Below are 20,765 nucleotides of genomic sequence, written 5' to 3'. Positions count from 1 at the left end.
AAGGGCATGCTGAAACTATAAAGCCAATAAATTACTGCAACCAGACGCAGAAACTTACAGGTGAGTAAGGGAAAGCAAGCCATCCAGAGAAGTATTCTGAAGTCTGCTCAGGCTGTTGCTCTTGAGGACCCTGGAGAGGTGGAGACAAGGTCACAGCCATGTTGTCTGCCTTAACAGAACGGGCATAACTAAAGCACAGTCCTTCTGCGCTTGCAGAACTCAGGCCCAGCTGCAGCCATGAGCAACTTGCCGTGCACAGCAACTGGCTCCAGGTGGAGACTCGCATCCACCTCCTGCACGTCAAAACAATGGCCCGAATCACTTTCATAATGGAGATGCAAATCCGCTTTCCTGGAAGCCGTTTACAGAGGTGGATCTCCATCGTTGGACTGGAGCTAGATTTCCCCAGTCCTAATATGCACATTTGCAAAATTCGGGGAAGCGTGAATTCAGGAGGCTGAGATGTGCTTTAGTTCACTTACTTATTGTTTCAGAAAGTACAAATTAGGTAGTTTTGCCTTTAAATGACAACCGAACTGAATTTGTTCCCCGTTCCTAGCCCCTTACTCACACCGCCTGGATTAAGATGCTCTGTGTTGCCCCTGCTTTTAAAAGTTGTATCAATCTATTTGTCATGTTTGGGGATTTCTGAGTACAGTATGCTGGCAAAGGAAGCAATGTTCTTAGCTGGGAGCTTTCTACTACCTTGGATTTAGACAATAGCTGTCAACTTTTCCCTTTTCTTGCGAGGAATCCTATTTGGAATAAGGGAATTTCCCTTAATAAAAAGGAAAATGTTGACAGCTATGGTTTAGACAAATGTATATTTATTAACTCACAAAACTTCCACAAACATGCAGGGACCCTGTCCCAACACCTTAAGCTTTCAAATTGATTTGCAGCATAACTGAACTTCATCTAGCTAGATCAAGCTCTTTTGCCGTGATCTAGCTCCAGCTCACGCCACATTCACCCCACACATTTAAAGACCATGATCCCACAATCATGGCTTCCTCCAAAGTATTCTGGGATCTATAGTTTGTTAAGGGTGCTGAGGGTTGTTAGGAGATCCCTATTCCCCTCACAGAACTGTAATTCCCAGGGTAGTACAATGGTACCTCAGGTTACATACGCTTCAGGTTACAGACTCCACTAACCCAGAAATAGTGCTTCAGGTTAAGAACTTTGCTTCAGGATGAGAACAGAAATCGTGCTCCGGCGGAGGCCCCATTAGCTAAAGTGGTGCTTCAGGTTAAGAACAGTTTCAGGTTAAGAACGGACCTCTGGAACGAATTAAGTACAGTGGTACCTCAGATTACATACACTTCAGGTTACAGACTCCACTAACCCAGAAATAGTGCTTCAGGTTAAGAACTTTGCTTCAGGATGAGAACAGAAATCGTGCTCCAGCGGAGGCCCCATTAGCTAAAGTGGTGCTTCAGGTTAAGAACAGTTTCAGGTTAAGAACGGACCTCTGGAACGAATTAAGTACAGTGGTACCTCAGATTACATACACTTCAGGTTACAGACTCTGCTAACCCAGATATAGTGCTTCAGGTTAAGAACTTTGCTTCAGGATGAGAACAGAAATCATGCGGCAGCAGCGTGGCGGCAGCAGGAGGCCCCATTAGCTAAAGTGGTGCTTCAGGTTAAGAACAGTTTCAGGTTAAGAACGGACCTCCGGAACGAATTAAGTACTTAACCCGAGGTACCACTGTACTTAACCCAAAGTACCACTGTATATCAATCCCTCTCCACAGGGAGAACAGCTTGGTATGGGGAATAGGAATCTCCTAACAATTCTCATCACCAGGGCCGGCCCACCCATGAGGCGAGGTGAGGCGATTGCCTCAGGCAGCAGGATCCACAGGGGCAGCAGACCCCAAAGGAGATCTTTATTCCCCCACTCCCGTTCCTGATGTAGATTTTCTTTCACCCCTTCTTCCCTGGCTGGGAGCAGAGTGCCATTTTATGGTTCGCCTCAGGTGCCAAAATGTCTTAGACTGGCCCTGATCAGCACCTCTAGCAAACGACAGCTCCCAGAATTGTTTGGGGAAGCCATGACTGTTTAAAGTGGGATCATAGTGCCTTCTTTAAATGTATGGTTTGAATGTGGCCTTAGCCGTCGGTCAACTTCCAATAGCTTAAAACCAAAAACCACCATGACTGAAACTGGCCAAAACCAAGGCCAGGGTAGGTACTCCCTGACGACTCTAAATAATACTCACAAGTACTCAGCCCAAGGATAGGCCCTCCACACCTGTTTCCCAATGGAAGAAATCGCATTATCAGTGAAGTCTCTGGGGGAAATAATAAACATGGGGGAACGAAAATTAAACAGATACCCCTGGTGTGGAAAAATGGACTCTTGTGTGTCATGTTTATCTGGCAAACTGAAAGTCAAATTTCCAGTCGTACAGTGTTCCAAGCCTCCACTGTTTCCTGAACCTGGAAATCTCACATTTATGGGGGCAATGACCGAGAGGAGATGAACTCCACCATGCCCAGAAGAATTTCTCCTCTATGTTGATGGCTTCTAGGAAAGAAGGTCTTAGGAAGAGCTGGTGCAAATAGATCCAGACTCTTCTGTTAAAATGTGCATAGCAGAGGTTCATTTTTCAAACCCAGGGCCACATTCCCCTGAGTGGGACCTTCTGGGGGCCAGAGCTGGATCCGAGGCAAATTGAGTAGAGGAATGAATTCTCACGATAGGCTACATTCCAGCCAACACAAGTCAGAGATTTCTACACAACCCTCCAATTTCGTCCAGGCATTATGGTGGCTCCTGTACACACTCCAGCCAGGCGGAAGTACTCAAGGGGGAGAAGGGGTACAGAGCAGGCCCAGGAAGAGGTGCGACCCAGGAGGAGCCCCAGTTTGCCCACTGGACCTTAAGGTTCCCCAGCCCTGCTGAATATTTTCCCTAGGGTGACCTCTCTCCTCCATGAATGTCAGGGGAAGGCAAACTTCAGAGCTAGGTGCAAAGGACATTCAGCTAGACCAGGGGTCTGCAACCCGCGGCTCCGGAGCCGCATGTGGCTCTTTTACACCTTTGCTGTGGCTCCGGGGCGGATACTAGCGAGGGGAGGAGGCACATTGTGCGCCCCGACACTCCCCACTGTGGCGGGCGCTGTACTGGCTGTGACGTCGCATGGGGGCGGTGCGTGCGTTAGTCATGCACCGTCCCGACGTCACCTTCCCGCCTGCCCGCCACATTGTAAGGGGCACGTATGCTGGTCACTGCACTGAAAGGGGGCATGTATGCTGGTCACTGTCTTGAAGGGGAGTGAAGAACACACACACAAAAAAAGGTAACTTGTTAATTTAACATTTATTTCTATGAGGAGGAGTAATTCTGAGGGGTCAAACAAAGAAATAATAAAAAAGTGACAAAAAAGTTATTTTTATAATGATGATGACATTGGGCCCTCATTATTAATTATTATTTACATCAGGCACTGATTATGATTTATGGTACACTGGGGCCCTGATTAATTTTCTATGTCGCAATGGTTTTGCGGCTCCCAGTTTTTTTTCCTTCGGAAACGGGTCCAAGTGGCTCTTTTTGTCTTAAAGGTTGCAGACCCCTGAGCTAGACTCAAAAGCACATGGTGCCTTTCAGCAGCTGATTTAGTTGGGGATGTTTTTAGACCTGAAGCTCACAGTCCTTCCACACCCAAATCCATGCCTAGCTACCTACGGTTGCCATAAGTCCAGAATTTCCCGGACATGACCCATATTCAGCCCTCATAAACAGCGTCCAGGAAGAAATTGCCAACGTGTCCAGGAAAATCCAGATGTATGGCATCCCATGTCTTGACGAATTTCATGAAGAATAGCTCAAAAGCTCACCTTTGCCAAAGAAAAACACTCAACAACTTTTGTGTCCGTATTTCCCCTTTTTTGAAATAGCAGGCTAACTATGAGCGCGTGTCATTTTGCGGTCGCAATTACTAAAACAACCGAGAATAATCCCTGCCAATCTACTGCAAATAACCGAGAGAGAGGCATGACACATTTTTTCCTGCACTTCTGTACCGTTAGCTGCTGAAGGAGAGGCAGAGAGCTACACTGTCACATTTCTCCCCAGTTCAAAAGCAGAGGAGCCCTTCCAGGGGGAAAAATACAGTAACCATTTTAAGCAAGTATTGGGTGTGCTTCTTCATGCCAATTAACAGTGGTGCTGAACTCCCCAAATTATAGAGAGGACAGGCTGTAGTTTTCTACCACCTTAAGCCGGGTGGAGATACTTAGATGTTCCTGGAGCATGCACTCATTTTGTGTAGAAACCAGCCCTACCAAAACCAACATGAGAAACCCAGTCTTGTACACTGCTTGTCATGGCAGGCGGAGTCCAAACAGGGATGCCCTAGGCCTAGACACCTGCTTAGGAAGCATGTGCGATTGAATGACCCCTGGAGGAGGAAGGTGTGATGTGATAAACCCCATTTTTACTGATGTACTTTCTTTTCCTTGAGCCCCCTAGGGAAGGACTCAGAGGAGGAAGGATCAGAGCCAGGGGAGTGGGGGTGGGACATTGGAAGACAAGTCAGAGGATGAAAGGCGGCAAGGCAAAATGGTTGGATGCTGAACAAGCAACAGGCTTGAGTGAGAGAGAGGAACCAGAGGCAGAAGGCACTGCAGACGCAGGACAGGCAGCTGAGGAGACAGAGGCTGCAGCAGCTACACAGGAGCCTGCTGGTCCCTCTGTATTCAGCTCCCCTCCTCCCTTGTCTCCGAGGGCATGGAGGGCCTTGCATGTAGCTGAACAAAGAGCACAGGGAGTCCCTCTCCAGTAAGAGTTAAAGACTGCAGGGAAAACAGCTGAGGAGGCGATGTAAGGGGATGTGGGAGGCACAGATTATCAGCTCTGGCAACTGCTTTAATGGGGCCAGCCATGACCATAGGTTTCTCATTTGTATTCCGTTTCCTTGAATAAAGAATCAATGTTACTGCACGTCTCTGAGCTGCCCTGCAGTGAACCAATCCAGACAGGCCGCCCCCTTTGGTCGTTTGCCTTTGTTTACCTGGATGGAGATTCCCAAAGGTCACACCTATACTACAGGTCTTGGCAGATACACAACCAGCTCTCTACCTAGTCGTCCCTCAAGTTGCCTGGGAGTCAGAAGTCCCCTGCCCTCATCTCGCTCACCCCTAAGTCTTAAATAATAATAATAAAATTCTATTTATACCCCGCCCTTCCCAGTTTCAAAACCGGGCTCAGGGCGGCTAACAGCAAATATAAAACATTGATTAAAATGCAACTTAAAAACAGCATAAAATACAACATAAATGCAGCATCAATGTCAATAAAATTCAAAAATTCAGGGGTCATTTTTTTTGGGGGTGGGAACCCCAATCAGTAAACATCAAATGATCACCAGGGCTAAGTGGCCAAATTGGTCCTACTAGGGCCAGCAAGGAGACTAGGGAAGAGTTTAAATGTGGGGTCCCAGAAAGGTTTCTTCATAGAAAAGGAAAGGGAAAACGGAATCGAGGATCAGGCTAATACAAATTGAAGGCCAGGCGGAATAGCTCTGTCTTACAGGCCCTGCGGAAGGAGATCAAGTCCTGCAGGGCCCTGGTCTCGTGGGACAGAGTATTCCACCAGGTCGGAGGCATCACTGAAAAAGCCCTGGCTCTGGTAGAGGACAGTCTGGCTTCTTTAGGGCCCGGGACCTTTAAATAAAAAAACATTTTGGCCTCCAAGAGTTCTGGGAGCGGGGTGATCATCTCTCGGGTTCTCGAATACTTACAAGAAGAAAAAAACGTGAGCATGGCCAAAGGGCTTGGGGAGAGGCACGCGGTGGAGTCCCGGAGGGCTGCTGATCCGGCTACAGTTGAGGATCTCCAAGGTGCAACGGCATGGGGTTGGGCAAGGCTCTATGGCTAAGTCCACCCTCGTCAAGGACACCAGCAGTATCGCGAGGAAGAAGAAGAGATGGGCATTAGAGGAGGCAACGCGGCCCATACTACAGAGCGGATTCCAGGCCCCGCTCCCCTCTTGCTCATCTGACCCCAGCAAAGGATGATTTGGGAAATGGCGGCCAACACTGGTGGTGGCTCCATGCGGTTACCAAGCAACCACAGCCGCATGCCTCTCCATTACGGAGGCTGCACCGGCGAGGCTCTTGGAAGAGGCCACCGCATCACCACCCCATGTCTGTGTATTCCCTGATCTTTGACCCCTTCACAGTAAGCCTCTGTGTGCGAGTTCCAAGCATTCCGCTCGGTTGTGACATCGTTTCTGCGTTACTCCCGGCATCCTAGAATTCTCATAGCCATGGCAACAATGGAGGTCCAAATTCACAGCCAGTGCCTTGATGTTCTTGAGATGTTTGGTGCTTGATGTGATATCCCTAAATGTTGAATATGACACACAGTGATCTGGATGACAGGGTGATTTGATGTTGGATGGCCATGTCTTACAACTGAGGAGTCTGGCTAGATGGCCTTGCTGGTTAACCTCTTCCAGCTCTTGACAAAAGCCCAATCTCTTTATCCATGTAAAACACTGAAATATTTCACTGGAAATTAGTGAACAGTAGAACCAGGGGAAACACAAAGAATTTACATTAAAAAAAAACAACTGTTTACACAATGTCATTTACAACTGGGCTAGTATGGAAAGAAGGCTCATTTTGGGGGGGTGGGGGGTAAAGTATACATTCAAAGCAACATAATTAACACAAGACTAAAATATTATCGTAAATATTTCAAAATAAAACATTTCTAAGGAGGTCCACTACAGAATGCACATTTAACGCAGCCAAGTGAACCAAAATTTGTTTTATTGTAAACATTACTAAAGGAAACGCTGCGCTAAGAGACAGCAAAGATGGATGGATGGATATAGGAGCAAATTAAACTCCATTACACTGAGTCCAACCATTGGCCCATGTAGCACTGTAGTTCTTACTCTGACTGGCAACAGTTATCAGGCAATTCCTAATCTCAGGCTCGTATTTGCTATACAGTGGTACCTCAGGTTAAGTACTTAATTCGTTCCAGAGGTCTGTACTTAACCTGAAACTGTTCTTAACCTGAAGCACCACTTTAGCTAATGGGGCCTCCTGCTGCCGCCAGAGCACGATTTCTGTTCTCATCCTGAAGCAAAGTTCTTAACCTGAAGCACTATTTCTGGGTTAGCGGAGTCTGTAACCTGAAGCGTACGTAACCTGAAGCGAATGTAACCCGAGGTACCACTGTACTGAGGACAAATACTCACCTTTGAATGAAAGAAACATAACAGATCATTTTTTTCAGGAACCAATTTATTAGGGAAAAAAGAGACTAAATTGGTGAGGAGGGAATCACCCCACTTCGCTAAAAATAAATAGGCAATTATAGGCAATCGTATGATAGGCAGGTGTCAATTTATGGAAATCATCATCTGCAACCACGGCAAACAACAAAATGGGACTTCCAATAATGTCACAAGCTGCAGATGCGGCAGTTGCCCTTTCAAAGCAGAGAGGACTCAACAGGTGTAAAATATCCTCCTTTAAAGGCATTACTCTGTGGGCACCAGGTGCTATTTTCAATGCATGCTAAAATCAAGAGATCTCCTCTTCCTCTACAGGACTTAACTGTGACAGTGATAATTCAGTCACCTGGGAAGAGAAGGAAGCGTTTGTTATTCTGCACAATCTGGATCACTTACATTTCACAGTGGACCAGTGGTACCAAATAGTATGGGAAACAGCCTTACTAGAAAAATTAACCAATAAACTGACACAGGGACAAATAGAAGAAGCCGCCTTCACCCCAGTATGGCTCCCCTTTATCGCATACACAGCCCAACAAGACGACAACAAAAATCCACCAACAGCATACAAATCAATATGGCTAACCTGATCCAAAACACCCACCCACCCCACTCACACATGAAAACAAAGACCACCACAGCCAACCACAAAAGAACAGCCACACCCTAGGCCAGGGGTCTGCAACCCGCGGCTCCGGAGCCGCATGTGGCTCTTTTACACCTTTGCCGCGGCTCCAGGGCGGATACTAGCGAGGGGAGGAGGCGCATTGTGCGCCCCGACACTCCCCACTGTGGCGGGCGCTGTACTGGCTGTGACATCGCATGGGGGCGGTGCGTGCATTAGTCATGCACCGTCCGATGTCACCTTCCCGCCCGCTACATTGTAAGGGGCATGTACGCTGGTCACTGTTTTGAAGGGGAGTGAAGAACACACACACACAAAAAGGTAACTTGTTAATTTAACGTTTATTTCTATGAGGAGGAGTAATTCTGAGGGGTCAAACAAAGAAATAATAAAAAAGTGACAAAAAAGTTATTTTTATAATGACGAGTTTTGCGGCTCCCAGTTTTTTTTTCTTCGGAAACGGGTCCAAGTGGCTCTTTTTGTCTTAAAGGTTGCAGACCCCTGCCCTAGGCCAACCCCAACCTCTCTCACCACCAAAGGAACACAAGTGAACAGCAGAGAACCTGCACAATCAACGCTGACACCAAACCCTACATATAGTAAGTAAAATAGAAACATCGCCACCCGACTCCACTCCTCCCCATCTCCCCCCCCACCTCTTTCCTCCTTTTCTTCCTAATGTCTCGACAAATGAAACTGATTTGTAAAAATGTTACATGGAAAAAAAATACAAGAGAGAGAGACATTGCAAACACTTTTGTAAATCAAGAAAATATTTAATAAAAATACATTAAAACTTACATTTCACAAACTGGGGCTGTGTACACAGCATACATTGAAAGCACATTACTTCCCCTCAAGAACTATACACCCCTCATACAGCTACAATTGCTAGTACCCTTAATGAATTACTCTTCCCATTTTTTAAAAAAATATATTTTGGGAGGAACTCGTGTATTTTAAATGTATGCTGGGTACGCAGCCTGAAGCTGCTGAAACTGTATGTTCAATATCTGTGCCTGGTGCTGTACACCCAATGATCCTTCCCTCCCCACAGTGGGTGATGGGGGGGGGGCAGGCTTGCATGTGGGCCGAGCAATCAGGAATTGGTTTTTGAAATACGCCAGTCCCCTTTCCCTTGCTTTCATTCTGCTTTCACCCTGCCCCACATGCAACTAAAAAGGAGCTCGATCTGACAGGATCTGACAGGGCTGCAGAATCCCTAAAAAAATAAAATAAACAGAAATTGCTTTGATGGATTAGACGAGAAGAGTCTCCCCAGTTGAAAACCACTGTGAAACTGAGCATGATAGGGGATAAAAAGGTAAAGGGACCCCTGACCATTAGGTCCAGTTGCGGATGACTCTGGGGTTGCAGCGCTCATCTCGCTTTATTGGCCGAGGGAGCCGGGTCATGTGGCCGGCATGACTAAGCCGCTTCTGGCGAACCAGAGCAGCGCACGGAAACGGCGCTTACCTTCCCGCCGGAGCAGTACCTATTTATCTACTTGCACTTTGACGTGCTTTCGAACTGCTAGGTTGGCAGGAGCAGGGACCGGGCAACGGGAGCTCACCCCGTTACGGGGATTCGAACCGCCAACCTTCTGATCAGCAAGTCCTAGGCTCTGTGGTTTACTCTTCTGCAAAGCCAGCCATCTGGCTTCCTAAGCGAACCTGACAAGCAGTTCATCCTCAGCGGATTTTCTCAACTTTCTAACAACAGAGAAGCCATATTTTCTCTGCTCACTCTCTCCTATGAAGCTAAGGTGCCCAAAAACTGAGTTTAACAGATCAAAGCAATCTGACGCTGTACATTAGATAGTGTTCCAGATTACCTGGATGAGACCTTTGAGTTCCTCTTCTGTTAAAAGGTCAACGTGGTCTTCCTGGGGACAGCTGTACTCCACAGCTACCTTCCCATTCTCTGAAAACAGTCGAGCAAATGTGAACAAGATAAAACAAGGAAAAAGCTTTCTGTATTATTTCCTGACGTACTTGACATTTATTTAGGGTTTTTTTTTATACAGGGCCAGATTCAACTAGACCAGGCTTCCTCAACCTCAGCCCTCCATATGTTTTTGGCCTACAACTCCCATGATCCCTAGCTAGCAGGACCAGTGGTCAGGGATGATGGGAATTGTAGTCTCAAAAACATCTGGAGGGCCGTGGTTGAGGAAGCCTGAACTGGACAGACCCACTAGCAGAAGCCTGTGAGAGGACTTCTGCTAGCCCAACAGAGCTTCCCCTCGTCTTCCAGCCCACTCCCTGAAATTGGCTCCGGGGGGTGGTGGAACCCCCCAGAACCACACACTGGAGAGAGGAGCTCATTCCATCAGGCAAACAGAAATACTTGCCTCCTTAGTGCTATGCTGAATTCCTCCTGTAGGATTAACATAGGATTTCAGAATTACCGTATTTTTCGCTCCATAGGACGCACCGGACCATAGGAGGGGGAGAACAGGGGGGGAAATTTTTTTCTTGTTCTCCCCCTCTAAAACAAGATGCGTTCAAGGTACATTCACCCGAGCTTGTGGGGCTGGCGGTGGGGGGAAGTGCTGCTTTCCCACACCGCCAGCCTCAAAGATCCCTGAAGCCTTTGGAGCGCAGCGCCCGCTGCCCTGGAGAGGCTGTGCGCGCAGCCACCAAGCTAGAACAGCGAGACAGAGCGCTCCGCAGTGCTCCGTCTCCCTATTCTGGCTTTGGGCTTAGCGGCGCAGCCTGCATTCGCTCTATAGGACGCACATACATTTCCCCATTAATTTTTGGAGGGGAAAAGGTGCGTCCTATAGAACGAAAAATACGGTAAAAGTATGATTTGATATTTCATAGAGACATCATATTGTAGAGCAGGAAGGGGCTCTGGGGGCCATTTAACCCAACCCCCTGCAATGCAGGAATCTCAGGTAGATCAATAATAATAATAATAATAATAATAATAATAATAATAATAATAATAATAATTTATTTATATCCCGCCCTCCCCAGCCGAAGCTGGGCTCAGAGCGGCTAACAACAATAAAAGTAACACAACGTTCTAAAATCAAATCATTCTAAAATCAATTCAAAATCAAATTAATGGCAACCATTGGGCTAGAGTTCTGTGAGGATTACCAAAGGAGGGGGTCAGACTGTGCCTTGGCCAAAGGCCTGGTGGAACAGCTCTGTCTTGCAGGTCCTGCGGGAAGATGTCAAGTCCCGCAGGGCCCTAGTCTCTTGTGACAGAGCGTCCTACCAGATTGGGTGGACAGTTGCCCCCCCCAAACCTCTGCTTATAAACCTCCAAGGAAGGAGCCCACAATCTCCCAAGGGAGTCCATTTCTAGGGAGACAAATGGGTGCGCAAGGAAAGAGCAAACAGAATGTACATATGAAAAAATAAACAAAGATAAAGAGACTTGCCTAGAACTATAAGGAGAATCTTCTGAAATGCATCTGAGAGGGCTCGATGCACGGCAAGCTTCTGGATGTTGTTCGCGGCCAGGAGAAACTCTGAAAGACAGAAGCCAGCAGAAGACCAGATTGTTTCACGATACATCTGCCTGCCAGCCAGCTGCTGTCAGCCTCTGAACTAATCAATGCTTTAAGCCGTAGCAGTCTGAATGTCCTTATAATTTTGGACCTGAAACACTAATACACTTTAATATTATTCCAGATGTCTGTGATATCAAAGAAAATAATTAAATCCATAATATTACAAAAGGGAGGCCGGTGGCGCTGTGGGCTAAACCACGGAACCTAGGACATGCCGATCGGAAGGTCGGCGGTTTGAATCCCCGCGACGGGGTGAGCTCCTGTTGCTCGGTCCCTGCTCCTGCCAACCTAGCAGTTCGAAAGCATAAAGTGCAAGTAGATAAATAGGTACTGCTCCAGCGGGAAGGTAAACAGCGTTTCCCTGCGCTGCTCTGGTTTGCCAGAAGCGGCTTAGTCATGCTGGCCACATGACCCAGAAGCTGTACGCCAGCTGCCTCAGCCAGTAAAGTGAGATGAGTGCCGCAACCCCAGAGTCAGCCGCGACTGGACCTAATGGTCAGGGGTCCCTTTACCTTTAATATTATAAAGGAGTATCTTTAATCATTAACAAAACGCACAATGAAACTCCAGATGGTCATTATAGTTATAATATAAATATAAGGATATTTTTTATACGTTCCTACTAAAAAGAAAGGAGGGGAGGGAGAAAACTCTGACTACACATTTCCAGATTTGACTAGATATTTGTCATAATAAGGAATGTCCACAATTTCTTGCATAATTTGACTTCCCAAAATATTAATACATTGCAAACTCTTAGGTCTCCGTTGGTTCTAAGCAACGTCTTAGTATAAGCAATGAATTTCTGCCATCGTGTCCAAAAGGTATCTTGTCTCTGTCTTCTTTCTCTCGAGATCTTAAAAAAGAAGTCATTTTTGCCACAATTGCAAAATCCTGTACCTTTGCAGTGATTTTTTGGTTTGCCCTGTGATTTCTTATGTACTTTACAAACCAAAAATCTGAACACCACAAAACAGTCCAGTGAAATCTTGTCTCCACTGCTGTCTTTTGTGCTGCAGAGTGCAGGAAAGAGACTACGGGTTAGTTGCCGCCTTTCAGCCAAACCCATTGTCCAGGATCCTGGTTCTTCAGGCTCTAACAATAACCCTCTTCCTGACCAATGTTCTTAAAAGGTAAAGGGACCCCTGACCATTAGGTCCAGTCGTGACCGACTCTGGGGTTGCGGTGCTCATCTCGCTTTACTAGCCAAGGGAGCCGGCGTACAGCTTCTGGGTCATGTGGCCAGCATGACTAAGCCGCTTCTGGCGAACCAGAGCAGCGCACGGAAACGCCGTTTACCTTCCCGCCGGAGCGGTACCTATTTATCTACTTGCACTTTGACGTGCTTTCGAACTGCTATGTGGGCAGGAGCAGGGACCGAGCAACAGGAGCTCACCCCGTCGCGGGGATTCGAACCGCCGACCTTCCAATCGGCAAGTCCTAGGCTCTGTGGTTTAACCCACAGCGCCACCCTTATCAATGTTCTTACTGACCACATAATTAATAACAACAACACTTTTATACTTCTTGTTTCATTCTGTCTTCCCACCCTGCCCCATATTACCTTGGCTGGGATCTACATTAAGCTCAGCCAGACCAATCCCTCTGGTGCGGATCCCATATCGGGGGAAGGTTAATTCTTGGATACACAGATATTTGGCATTCCTGCTCCTGGGCGATGTCCTCACTTCTTCCACGTCATTCTCCTCGTCTTCAAAACCAGATATGTTCTGGAGCTGCTCCCAACAGAAACTGTGTTAGCAAAGGTCCAGCTGCTTTTAGCTACCCCAAAAGTTGCTCCCCTGTCCCTTCATAATTCCAGGGAATCTTTCTGCATGCCAGGACTCAAAAAATGCAGTTGCCAGGTCGCCACCAGCAACCAGTAGTATTTTTATGGCAACCACAAAATAAGTTATTTCTCTTCCAAGTCCTCTGGCACAATCAGAGTTCCAGTTTATCTTCTTCTTTTTACATAATGCTTTCACAGTGGTACCTCTGGCTGCGAACAGGATCCATTCCAGAGGCCTGTTCGCAACATGAAAAGAGCGCAACCTGCAGTAGTGCGTCTGCGCACATGCGAGTTGCGATTCGGCGCTTCTGCACATGACATCATTTTACGCTTCTGCACATGTGCGAGCGGCGAAACCCAAAAGTAACCCTTTCTGGTAATTCCGGGTTGCCGCAGGACGTAACCTGAAAGAACGTAACATGAAGCAAAAGTAACATGAGGTATGACTGTATCTATTTTTCACAGTATCTCCCTCTCTTCTTGACCAAGGTTTGGGGTGGTGGTCAAAAGCAGTGAAGGTAATTGGTAGGGTGGCCCCCATCATCCTCTAGGGCCCAGAGGAAGGGGAGAGTTGTTCTCACAAGTTGACACTGAGTTTTTGAGACTTTCACAAGTCGAGAGAGATTTTCACTGCACCTGAACATCTCTCCCAGCTCACTGCAAAATGAGAGGTTGACCTCTCAGCACTCCACCCCCAACATGCTAGAAGACCCAGGAGAGGGGAGCAATTAGCAACTGGTGACAACATCAAAAATGGCTGGCTACTAAGAGCAGCCGAGATTTGTGGACCCCTAAAAGCAATGCTTGAAGTGGAAGAATTCGAGGTGGTGAGACGAGACTGTTTACGTCTCCCTGAAAAAAAGAGAGGGAGGACTGGTCTGCTTGAAAATTGGAACGGAAGCATCATTCTCAACTTTAAAATGCCAGGCTTTTGCTTTTTAATTACGATCATATGGTATGATGATACCCTAGCCTGTTGTGATCCTCATCTTTTTGGGGCTGGGTAAGATTTGTCCCTATTTATACTATTGCAAAATGAGAATTTTTAGTAAAAATTTTTTTGTTGTTTTAACCTTTTGTACCTGTATGCTTTTTAAAAAAAAAGTAAGCCATTTTGAGTGATGAATACATGTAATAATAATAATAATAATAATAATAATAATAATAATAATAATAGTGCCAACCCACCCCATCCCACTTCGAGCACGTCCTATAAAGCTTACAATGGACAGCCATTTTTTAAAAATAAGATATACAGCGGTACCTCGGGTTAAGTACTTAATTCGTTCTGGAGGTCCGTTCTTAACCTGAAACTGTTCTTAACCTGAAGCACCACTTTAACTAATGGGGCCTCCTGCTGCCGCTGCACAATTTCTGTTCTCATCCAGAAGCAAAGTTCTTAACCTGAAGCACTATTTTTGGGTTAGCGGAGTCTGTAACCTGAAGCGTATGTAAACTGAAGCGTATGTAACCCGAGGTACCACTGTAATTTGTTCACCGCCTCTCATGATGTCAGGGACTGGGTAGAAGAGGAATGGTGGAGACCACCACCCCAGCCTGATTTATTTTTCAGAGAAGAAGACAGTTTGGAATTACAACAGGGGGTTGAGGGAGATCACAGCTCAGAGGTAGATGAGGGGGAAAGCTGGGAAATAATGGGAGAGGAGGGGGAGGAAGTAGCAGCAGCACCAGAGCAGTGACAGCTGACGGACACAGTGTCTTCAGAAAGCATTCCAGACACACACACCCTCTCCCAGAACCTGGCGAGCATTGAAAGTAGAAGAGCAAAGAGCTCAAAGGCAGATGGCACTTTTCAGCACCCGTAGCTATGACACATGAGAGAGAGGGGGTGGAGACTTACTCGGGGCAATGCCATTATTCCAAGAGACTGCATTTCCAAGCCTCTCTCTATGAATATTGATTAAAAAATAGTTGGTAAGAACTCTTCCTTGTCTTATCCGTTTCTGGCAACCTGCCGTGGGGCTTGCATCGTCTGCCGCCTGACACATAGGTAGCAAACCCCCACGTGACTGTTTATATAAGCGGCCGACGACTGTCAGACTTGGTCTATTAGTTTTTCTAGAGAAGTGGTGGCCAAACTTGGCCCTCCAGCTGTTTTGGGACTACAATCCCCATCATCCCTGACCAATGGTCCTATTAGCTAGGGATGATGGAAGTTGTAGTCCCAAAACAGCTGGAGGGCCAAGTTTGGCCACCACTGCCTTGAAGCAGGCTTCCTCAAACTCAGTCCTCCAGATGTTTTGGCCCTACAACTCCCATGATCCCTAGCTAGCAGGACCAGTGGTCAAGGATGATGGGAATTGTAGTCTCAAAACATCTGGAGGGCCGAGTTTGAGGACGCCTGCCTTAGAGGGAAGCCGTGACACTTAGCAGACTTAGCATCTCATATGAAAGTGGGAATGAATACAAGAAACCTAAGTGCAAACAGCAGACCATCCTTACCGTGATGATACGACTGGACCAGCTGTTGAAACCAAGGAAGTGATTGGCTAATTCCCGGCATCTGTAGCTGCTCAGACCCAAGCCTTGCTGTGAAAAGGGCCGCTGTCTGGTACAGAGGCAAACCTGGGCATGGAAGGGTTGGGGGAAGAAAAAGAAGTCCCAGGTGATAACAACCCACAATCAGCATCATCTTTTCTTCCACAGGTGAAGAAGACAAGAAGCAATGGCATTTCAGCTATTTGCATCAAGAGCCGTTTCAGAACATTCTCCCATTCAGTTTGAGTTTTTTTAACACAAAGCAAAGCCTTACAATGGTTTCACAATCTTACCATTTTATTTGCATTAAGAAAAGAAGCTGTTGCCACCCCACCCATCAATTTGAAGAGTCGCAGGAGGAGGAGGGAACTGCTTCCTGGCCTTGGGATCTTTAGCAGTATGACATGGAAGCGGGAAGGTCTAAGGGGTTACCCTAGGAGGGCAGTAGTGAGGGAAGAGTGGGAGGAGGGGATTGGCAGGAGAACCAAGCAGTGGGTGGCACTGTGGTCTAAACCACTGAGCCTCTTGGGGTTGCCAACCAGAAGGTCGGTGGTTTGAATCCCCATGACGGGGTGAGCTCCCATTGCTCTGTCCCAGTTCCTGCCAACCTAGCAGTTCGAAAGCACACCAGTGCAAGTAGATAAATAGGTACCACTGTGGCGGGAAGGTAAACAGCGTTTCCGTGCACTCTGATTTCCATCACGGTGTTCTGTTGCGCCAGAAGCGGTTTAGCCATGCTGGCGACATGTCCCAGAAAGCTGTCTGTGGACAAATACTGGCTCCCTCAGCCTGAAAGCAAGATGAGCGTCGCAACCCCATAGTTGCCTTTGACTGGACTTAACCATCCAGGGGTCCTTTACTTTACTTTTTTTAAGAAAATGTTTCTATTAGGAGAGTTCGCACTAAAATACCACTGCTAATTTTCACAAAGACTGAATTTGCAAACTGATGAGAAAATGTGGAGAACTGTACTTAAGAATGGGGAAAAAATGAGAAACTGCAAGAACCCAAAATGGACAGTACCTGCTATAATGTCTGAAATGGGGGGTGCTGAGCGCTATTGATTTACAGTCAAACTATACATGATGTGAAGGCTCTATGATTGAAACGTGCAACATGTTGGGTGTTTTTTTTTGTAAAATAAAAAGCAGCTGTGTGAGTCCCCACTTGAACTGGGATGGGGGCACAGGGCCAAAGTGTTATGTGGCAGTTGAGACTGGAGGAAATTCAAGGACTATTTGAATAAATATTGTACAGTAATATAAAAAATTAGAAATTACTTGAAAGAAACAAATAGGCCTAGGATTAAATTAAGTTATAATTAAATAAATGGGATTTAGAATGCTAAGAAAAGTGAATAAGATGGACTATAATTGGAAATTGTTTTAGTTTGATAATGATATTGGAAAGCTGTTACTTTTAATTACAAGGAAACTCAGAAGGGAGGGATTTGAGGAAGTCAACCAAGATGTTTAAAAGGTTGGATTTGTGAAGAATTAAGTTTGTTGTTATTGTTTATCTGTTTATTGTCCCCCCCTTTTTTCTTTCTTCTTTTTCTGTTTCTGAAGCCTTATTTACCTAGGGATCCATCAGCCACGCCATCCCCGGACCTTGGAGGGAACAAAAGTACCAGGAAAGCAAAATCTTCTTTGGAGAAAAAGTTTATTGAAATCTGAGCACAGAGTCAAGGTCTGTACTCAGAGACAGCCTGCTGGTTAGTTCCTAGAAATACACTGGCTGTAAAGCAAGACACTTCAGCAGACTTTCTTATACCCCCAGACTTCCCCAATCGGCTAGCAAATATTGCTTGCTTAACACATTTTATTGCTTGCTAAACATTCCTGTCTTTCTGCTAAGCCAAGCACTCCCTCCCACCTCCTTGTACACGTGTCTTCTTTTGCTAGCTAAGCATTCCCTTCGTATCTCTTCTTATTCTTGCATTACTAAGCAGAAGTAAAGTAGGAAACATCTTGCTAGTGGTTTTTTCGGTTAACAGCAGTTTCTGGCTAGGCAGGAAGCGACCTTCTGACCTGTAGCTAGCATCAGCAGTTTCAAGTAGCTGGTTAGGCAGAAAACGACCTCCTGACCTGTCTGATTTAGACTTTTGCAAGCAACTGCAATTTTGGGCTGTTTTGACCATCCTAGCAGAGTGCAGGAATTTACTATGTGTAGATAATATTTGAGAGCAACAGAATAAAATATTGAGAGAAACCTTTCCCATCTCCCTTTACTCCGTCCTCTTCTTTTGAACAATCTATTACTTAGATTTGTTCTGGGGTAGGGGTCTATATTCTCTCATTACAGCAATCACGCGAGGTCCCATCATGCGAGACATCATCTTTCCCATCATATTCTGCAAGCATTGCATCAAGCAGGGAATACAAAAGCAGAAAAGCAATAGAAGCATTATTGGGCCTATCACCATAGTAAATATCCTCCCCATCCATCCACCTGGGAAGATGCTATCCAACCAAGACATATCCCAGCCCTCCCAAGTTTGTACAGGGACATGTGCCACCTTTTCAATGCTAGCCGCCAGATCACGGATAGCCTCGCCATGGACTGAAATGTTGAAACAACATGCTCCATTTCAGCCATTTGTAACCACCTATTGTAGGGGTTATGGGCACCCCACTCAGTCATCAAACGGGAAATGTCGGCAAGGGAGGTCAGGGGACTTTTTCCTGCCTGTGCCAATACACATGTGGGCTCTCCAACTAAAAAGAAAAGGAGAATCATCAAAGGTATAGATGGATTACGTTTCTTCCCACAAATACGGTACCGTTCATGCCAACAAAAATACAGGAGCATCCAAACAAGCAGGCCGGTACATATCACTCCTACCCACCATCCCCAATATCTCCATGGTTCCTCCCACCAATATTCAGTCATGGTGGGTATCGTGTCAGTCACTCAAGGGTATGTGTGTAACTACCTCTAAGGCCCACTGGGTGTATGGTACTTCGATGAGTGGGAGAAAGAGAAGCACCTCCTGGAGGGGGGTTTGGTGAGAAATAAAAAGCAACACACCCACAAGAATAGACTGCTGCTAAAACTCTAGCCTGGTGAGGAGTCAAATGCCCAATGGGGTGGTCCTCTTCCCAAATTATTGTAAGTCTCGCTCTGTCCCTATATTGTGGTAGGATATTCTCAGGTGGGTGAGTTCGTAGAACAGGTACGTTGGGAGCGCTGCCCGCGGGCGCCCCTCCCATCCAATTCTCCAGCTGTGCATAGAGATATCAGCTCCCGGTGTGATATCAGCAGAGCGGTCGTCAGCGGAGGGTCTGGAGATGGTCAGCCGAAGGGGTTAATCAGGATTTAACTGCACAGTCCAATCTGTAGTGGTCACTCTGGTGTGGTGGACCCAAGGGGTGATGCCGGCGAATTTCACGGCGGTGGGTGTGGAGAGCAGGACGGTATAAGGTTCCAGCATGGTTGTAGCTGCGTCCGTGCCCAATCGTTTACCCACACTTCATCACCTGGCTCGAACTGATGCAGCCAACACACAGGGGTTGCGAGCCTGGGTCCACCTGTCGAGACAAAAGAAAACTTGGGAGAGTGACTGTACATAGTTATTCAATTGCACATCTTGGCTAGCATATGGAGTTAACATTCTAACATATGGAACTGGTCTTCCAAACAGAATTTCAAAAGGTGACAGGTGGGTTCGCTTTGACGGGAGACTGCGGACCCTGAGTAATGCCAGAGGTAACATTGTCACCCAATTAGACCCAATTTCCTGTGTCAGCTTGGATAGCTGATTCTTTAGAGTCCTGTTCATTCTCTCTACTTTTCCAGAACTCTGGGGTCTATAAGCAGTATGCAGCTTCCAGTTGATCTGGAGCGCTTTTGCCAGTCCCTGTAGGACCGCATGAACAAATGCTGGTCCATTGTCAGATCCTATGGACCTTGGCAATCCATAGCGAGGGATGATTTCCCTAAGCAGGCACCTGGTTACTTCAAATGCCTTTTCAGTCTTTGTTGGCCATGCTTCGGCCCATCCGGTGTAGGTGCACACTGCCACCAGCAGGTAGCGGTGTAGTCCATAACGGGGTAATTCAGTAAAGTCCACGACAAGATCTTCCATAGGTGCAGTTCCACTGTGCTGAATCCCTGGGGGAGCCAGTGGTCTGGCTCTGGGATTATTCTTTTGACACAGCAGGCATTTCCTGGAAATCTGGGCTGCCAGTTGGTAGAGGTGGGCTATATAGAAGCACTTCTCCAGCTGCTTGGTTGTAGCATCTGGCCCTATGTGGGTTGAATCATGGTATCTCTGAGTAATCTGCCGAGAAAGGACTCTGGAATCCATATCCTGTCATCAGGGGTAAGGTACCATCCTTCTTTGGACAATGTCAGCTCCTGAGCGTCTGCAGTGTCCTTTTCCTGCTTGGTATAAACTGGCTTGTCAGTGGTGCTTAAGATCTCTTCTGGGACCAGTGCTCCAATAACCAAGGCGGGGGCCAGTTCCCGGGCTGCTTCTTTGGCTACTCTGTCTGCCAATCGATTTCCTCTGGCCACTTCTCCTGGTCCAGTCTTGTGTCCATAACAATGGATAACTGCCACTGCCTCGGGCTCCCATACAGCATCCAGAAGGTTCAACAAGGCTTGTGGGTGGGCCACCTGGCTTCCTCTGGAGGTAAGCAAACCTCTTTCTTTCCATAAGGCTCCATGGGCATGTAAAGTCAGGAATGCATACTTAGAGTCTGTATAAATGTTTATCTTCTGTCCCTTTGCCAGGCTCAGGGCTCTGGTAAGCGCAGTTAGCTCTGCCAGCTGGGCCGATGTTCCAGGCGGGAGTGACTTTGCTTCGATCACCTGGTCTTCCAGGGCTACCACTGCATAGCCTGCTTTCCGGTGTCCAACCTCAATGAAGCTGCTTAGGGGTCTGCTTCATCTTTAAGGTCAGGTCTGCTAGAGTACACCTCATCCATTACTTCAATGCAGTCATGCGTGGGCTCCTCACCTACTCCTACCGGTAGCTGGGTTGAGGGCTGTGGTAACCTGGAACTTCAAACGTGGGTGCAACAATAACATCTGACACTTCCTCATCTTCGCT

At 46.8% G+C, this 20,765-nt stretch overlaps 1 protein-coding gene across 4 annotated transcripts in view; it reads right to left on the bottom strand.

Moving 5' to 3' along the window:
- Positions 1–20,765, bottom strand: part of LOC114582368 (RAD52 motif-containing protein 1-like) — a 62,109-nt gene that overhangs the window by 35,723 nt on the left and 5,621 nt on the right. For 2 of the 4 annotated variants that reach the window (XM_077917481.1, XM_077917480.1), the window contains exons 3-7: positions 15,674–15,796; positions 12,986–13,157; positions 11,290–11,379; positions 9,727–9,815; positions 8,215–9,114 (exon numbers count right to left, since the gene is read on the bottom strand). In XM_077917481.1, coding sequence (XP_077773607.1) covers positions 9,037–9,114; positions 9,727–9,815; positions 11,290–11,379; positions 12,986–13,157; positions 15,674–15,796 — 552 coding nt within the window. In that variant the 3' untranslated portion in view covers positions 8,215–9,036. Of the gene's footprint in view, positions 1–58; positions 131–2,228; positions 2,301–5,756; positions 7,614–8,214; positions 9,115–9,726; positions 9,816–11,289; positions 11,380–12,985; positions 13,158–15,673; positions 15,797–20,765 lie in introns of those variants that run through there. The other 2 variants (XM_028703334.2, XM_077917479.1) reach the window with 2 other exon arrangements.

Source organism: Podarcis muralis, chromosome 13, assembly GCF_964188315.1.
Source record: "Podarcis muralis chromosome 13, rPodMur119.hap1.1, whole genome shotgun sequence".
NCBI lineage: Eukaryota > Metazoa > Chordata > Lepidosauria > Squamata > Lacertidae > Podarcis > Podarcis muralis.
This window is presented reverse-complemented; position numbering and strand designations above follow the sequence as displayed.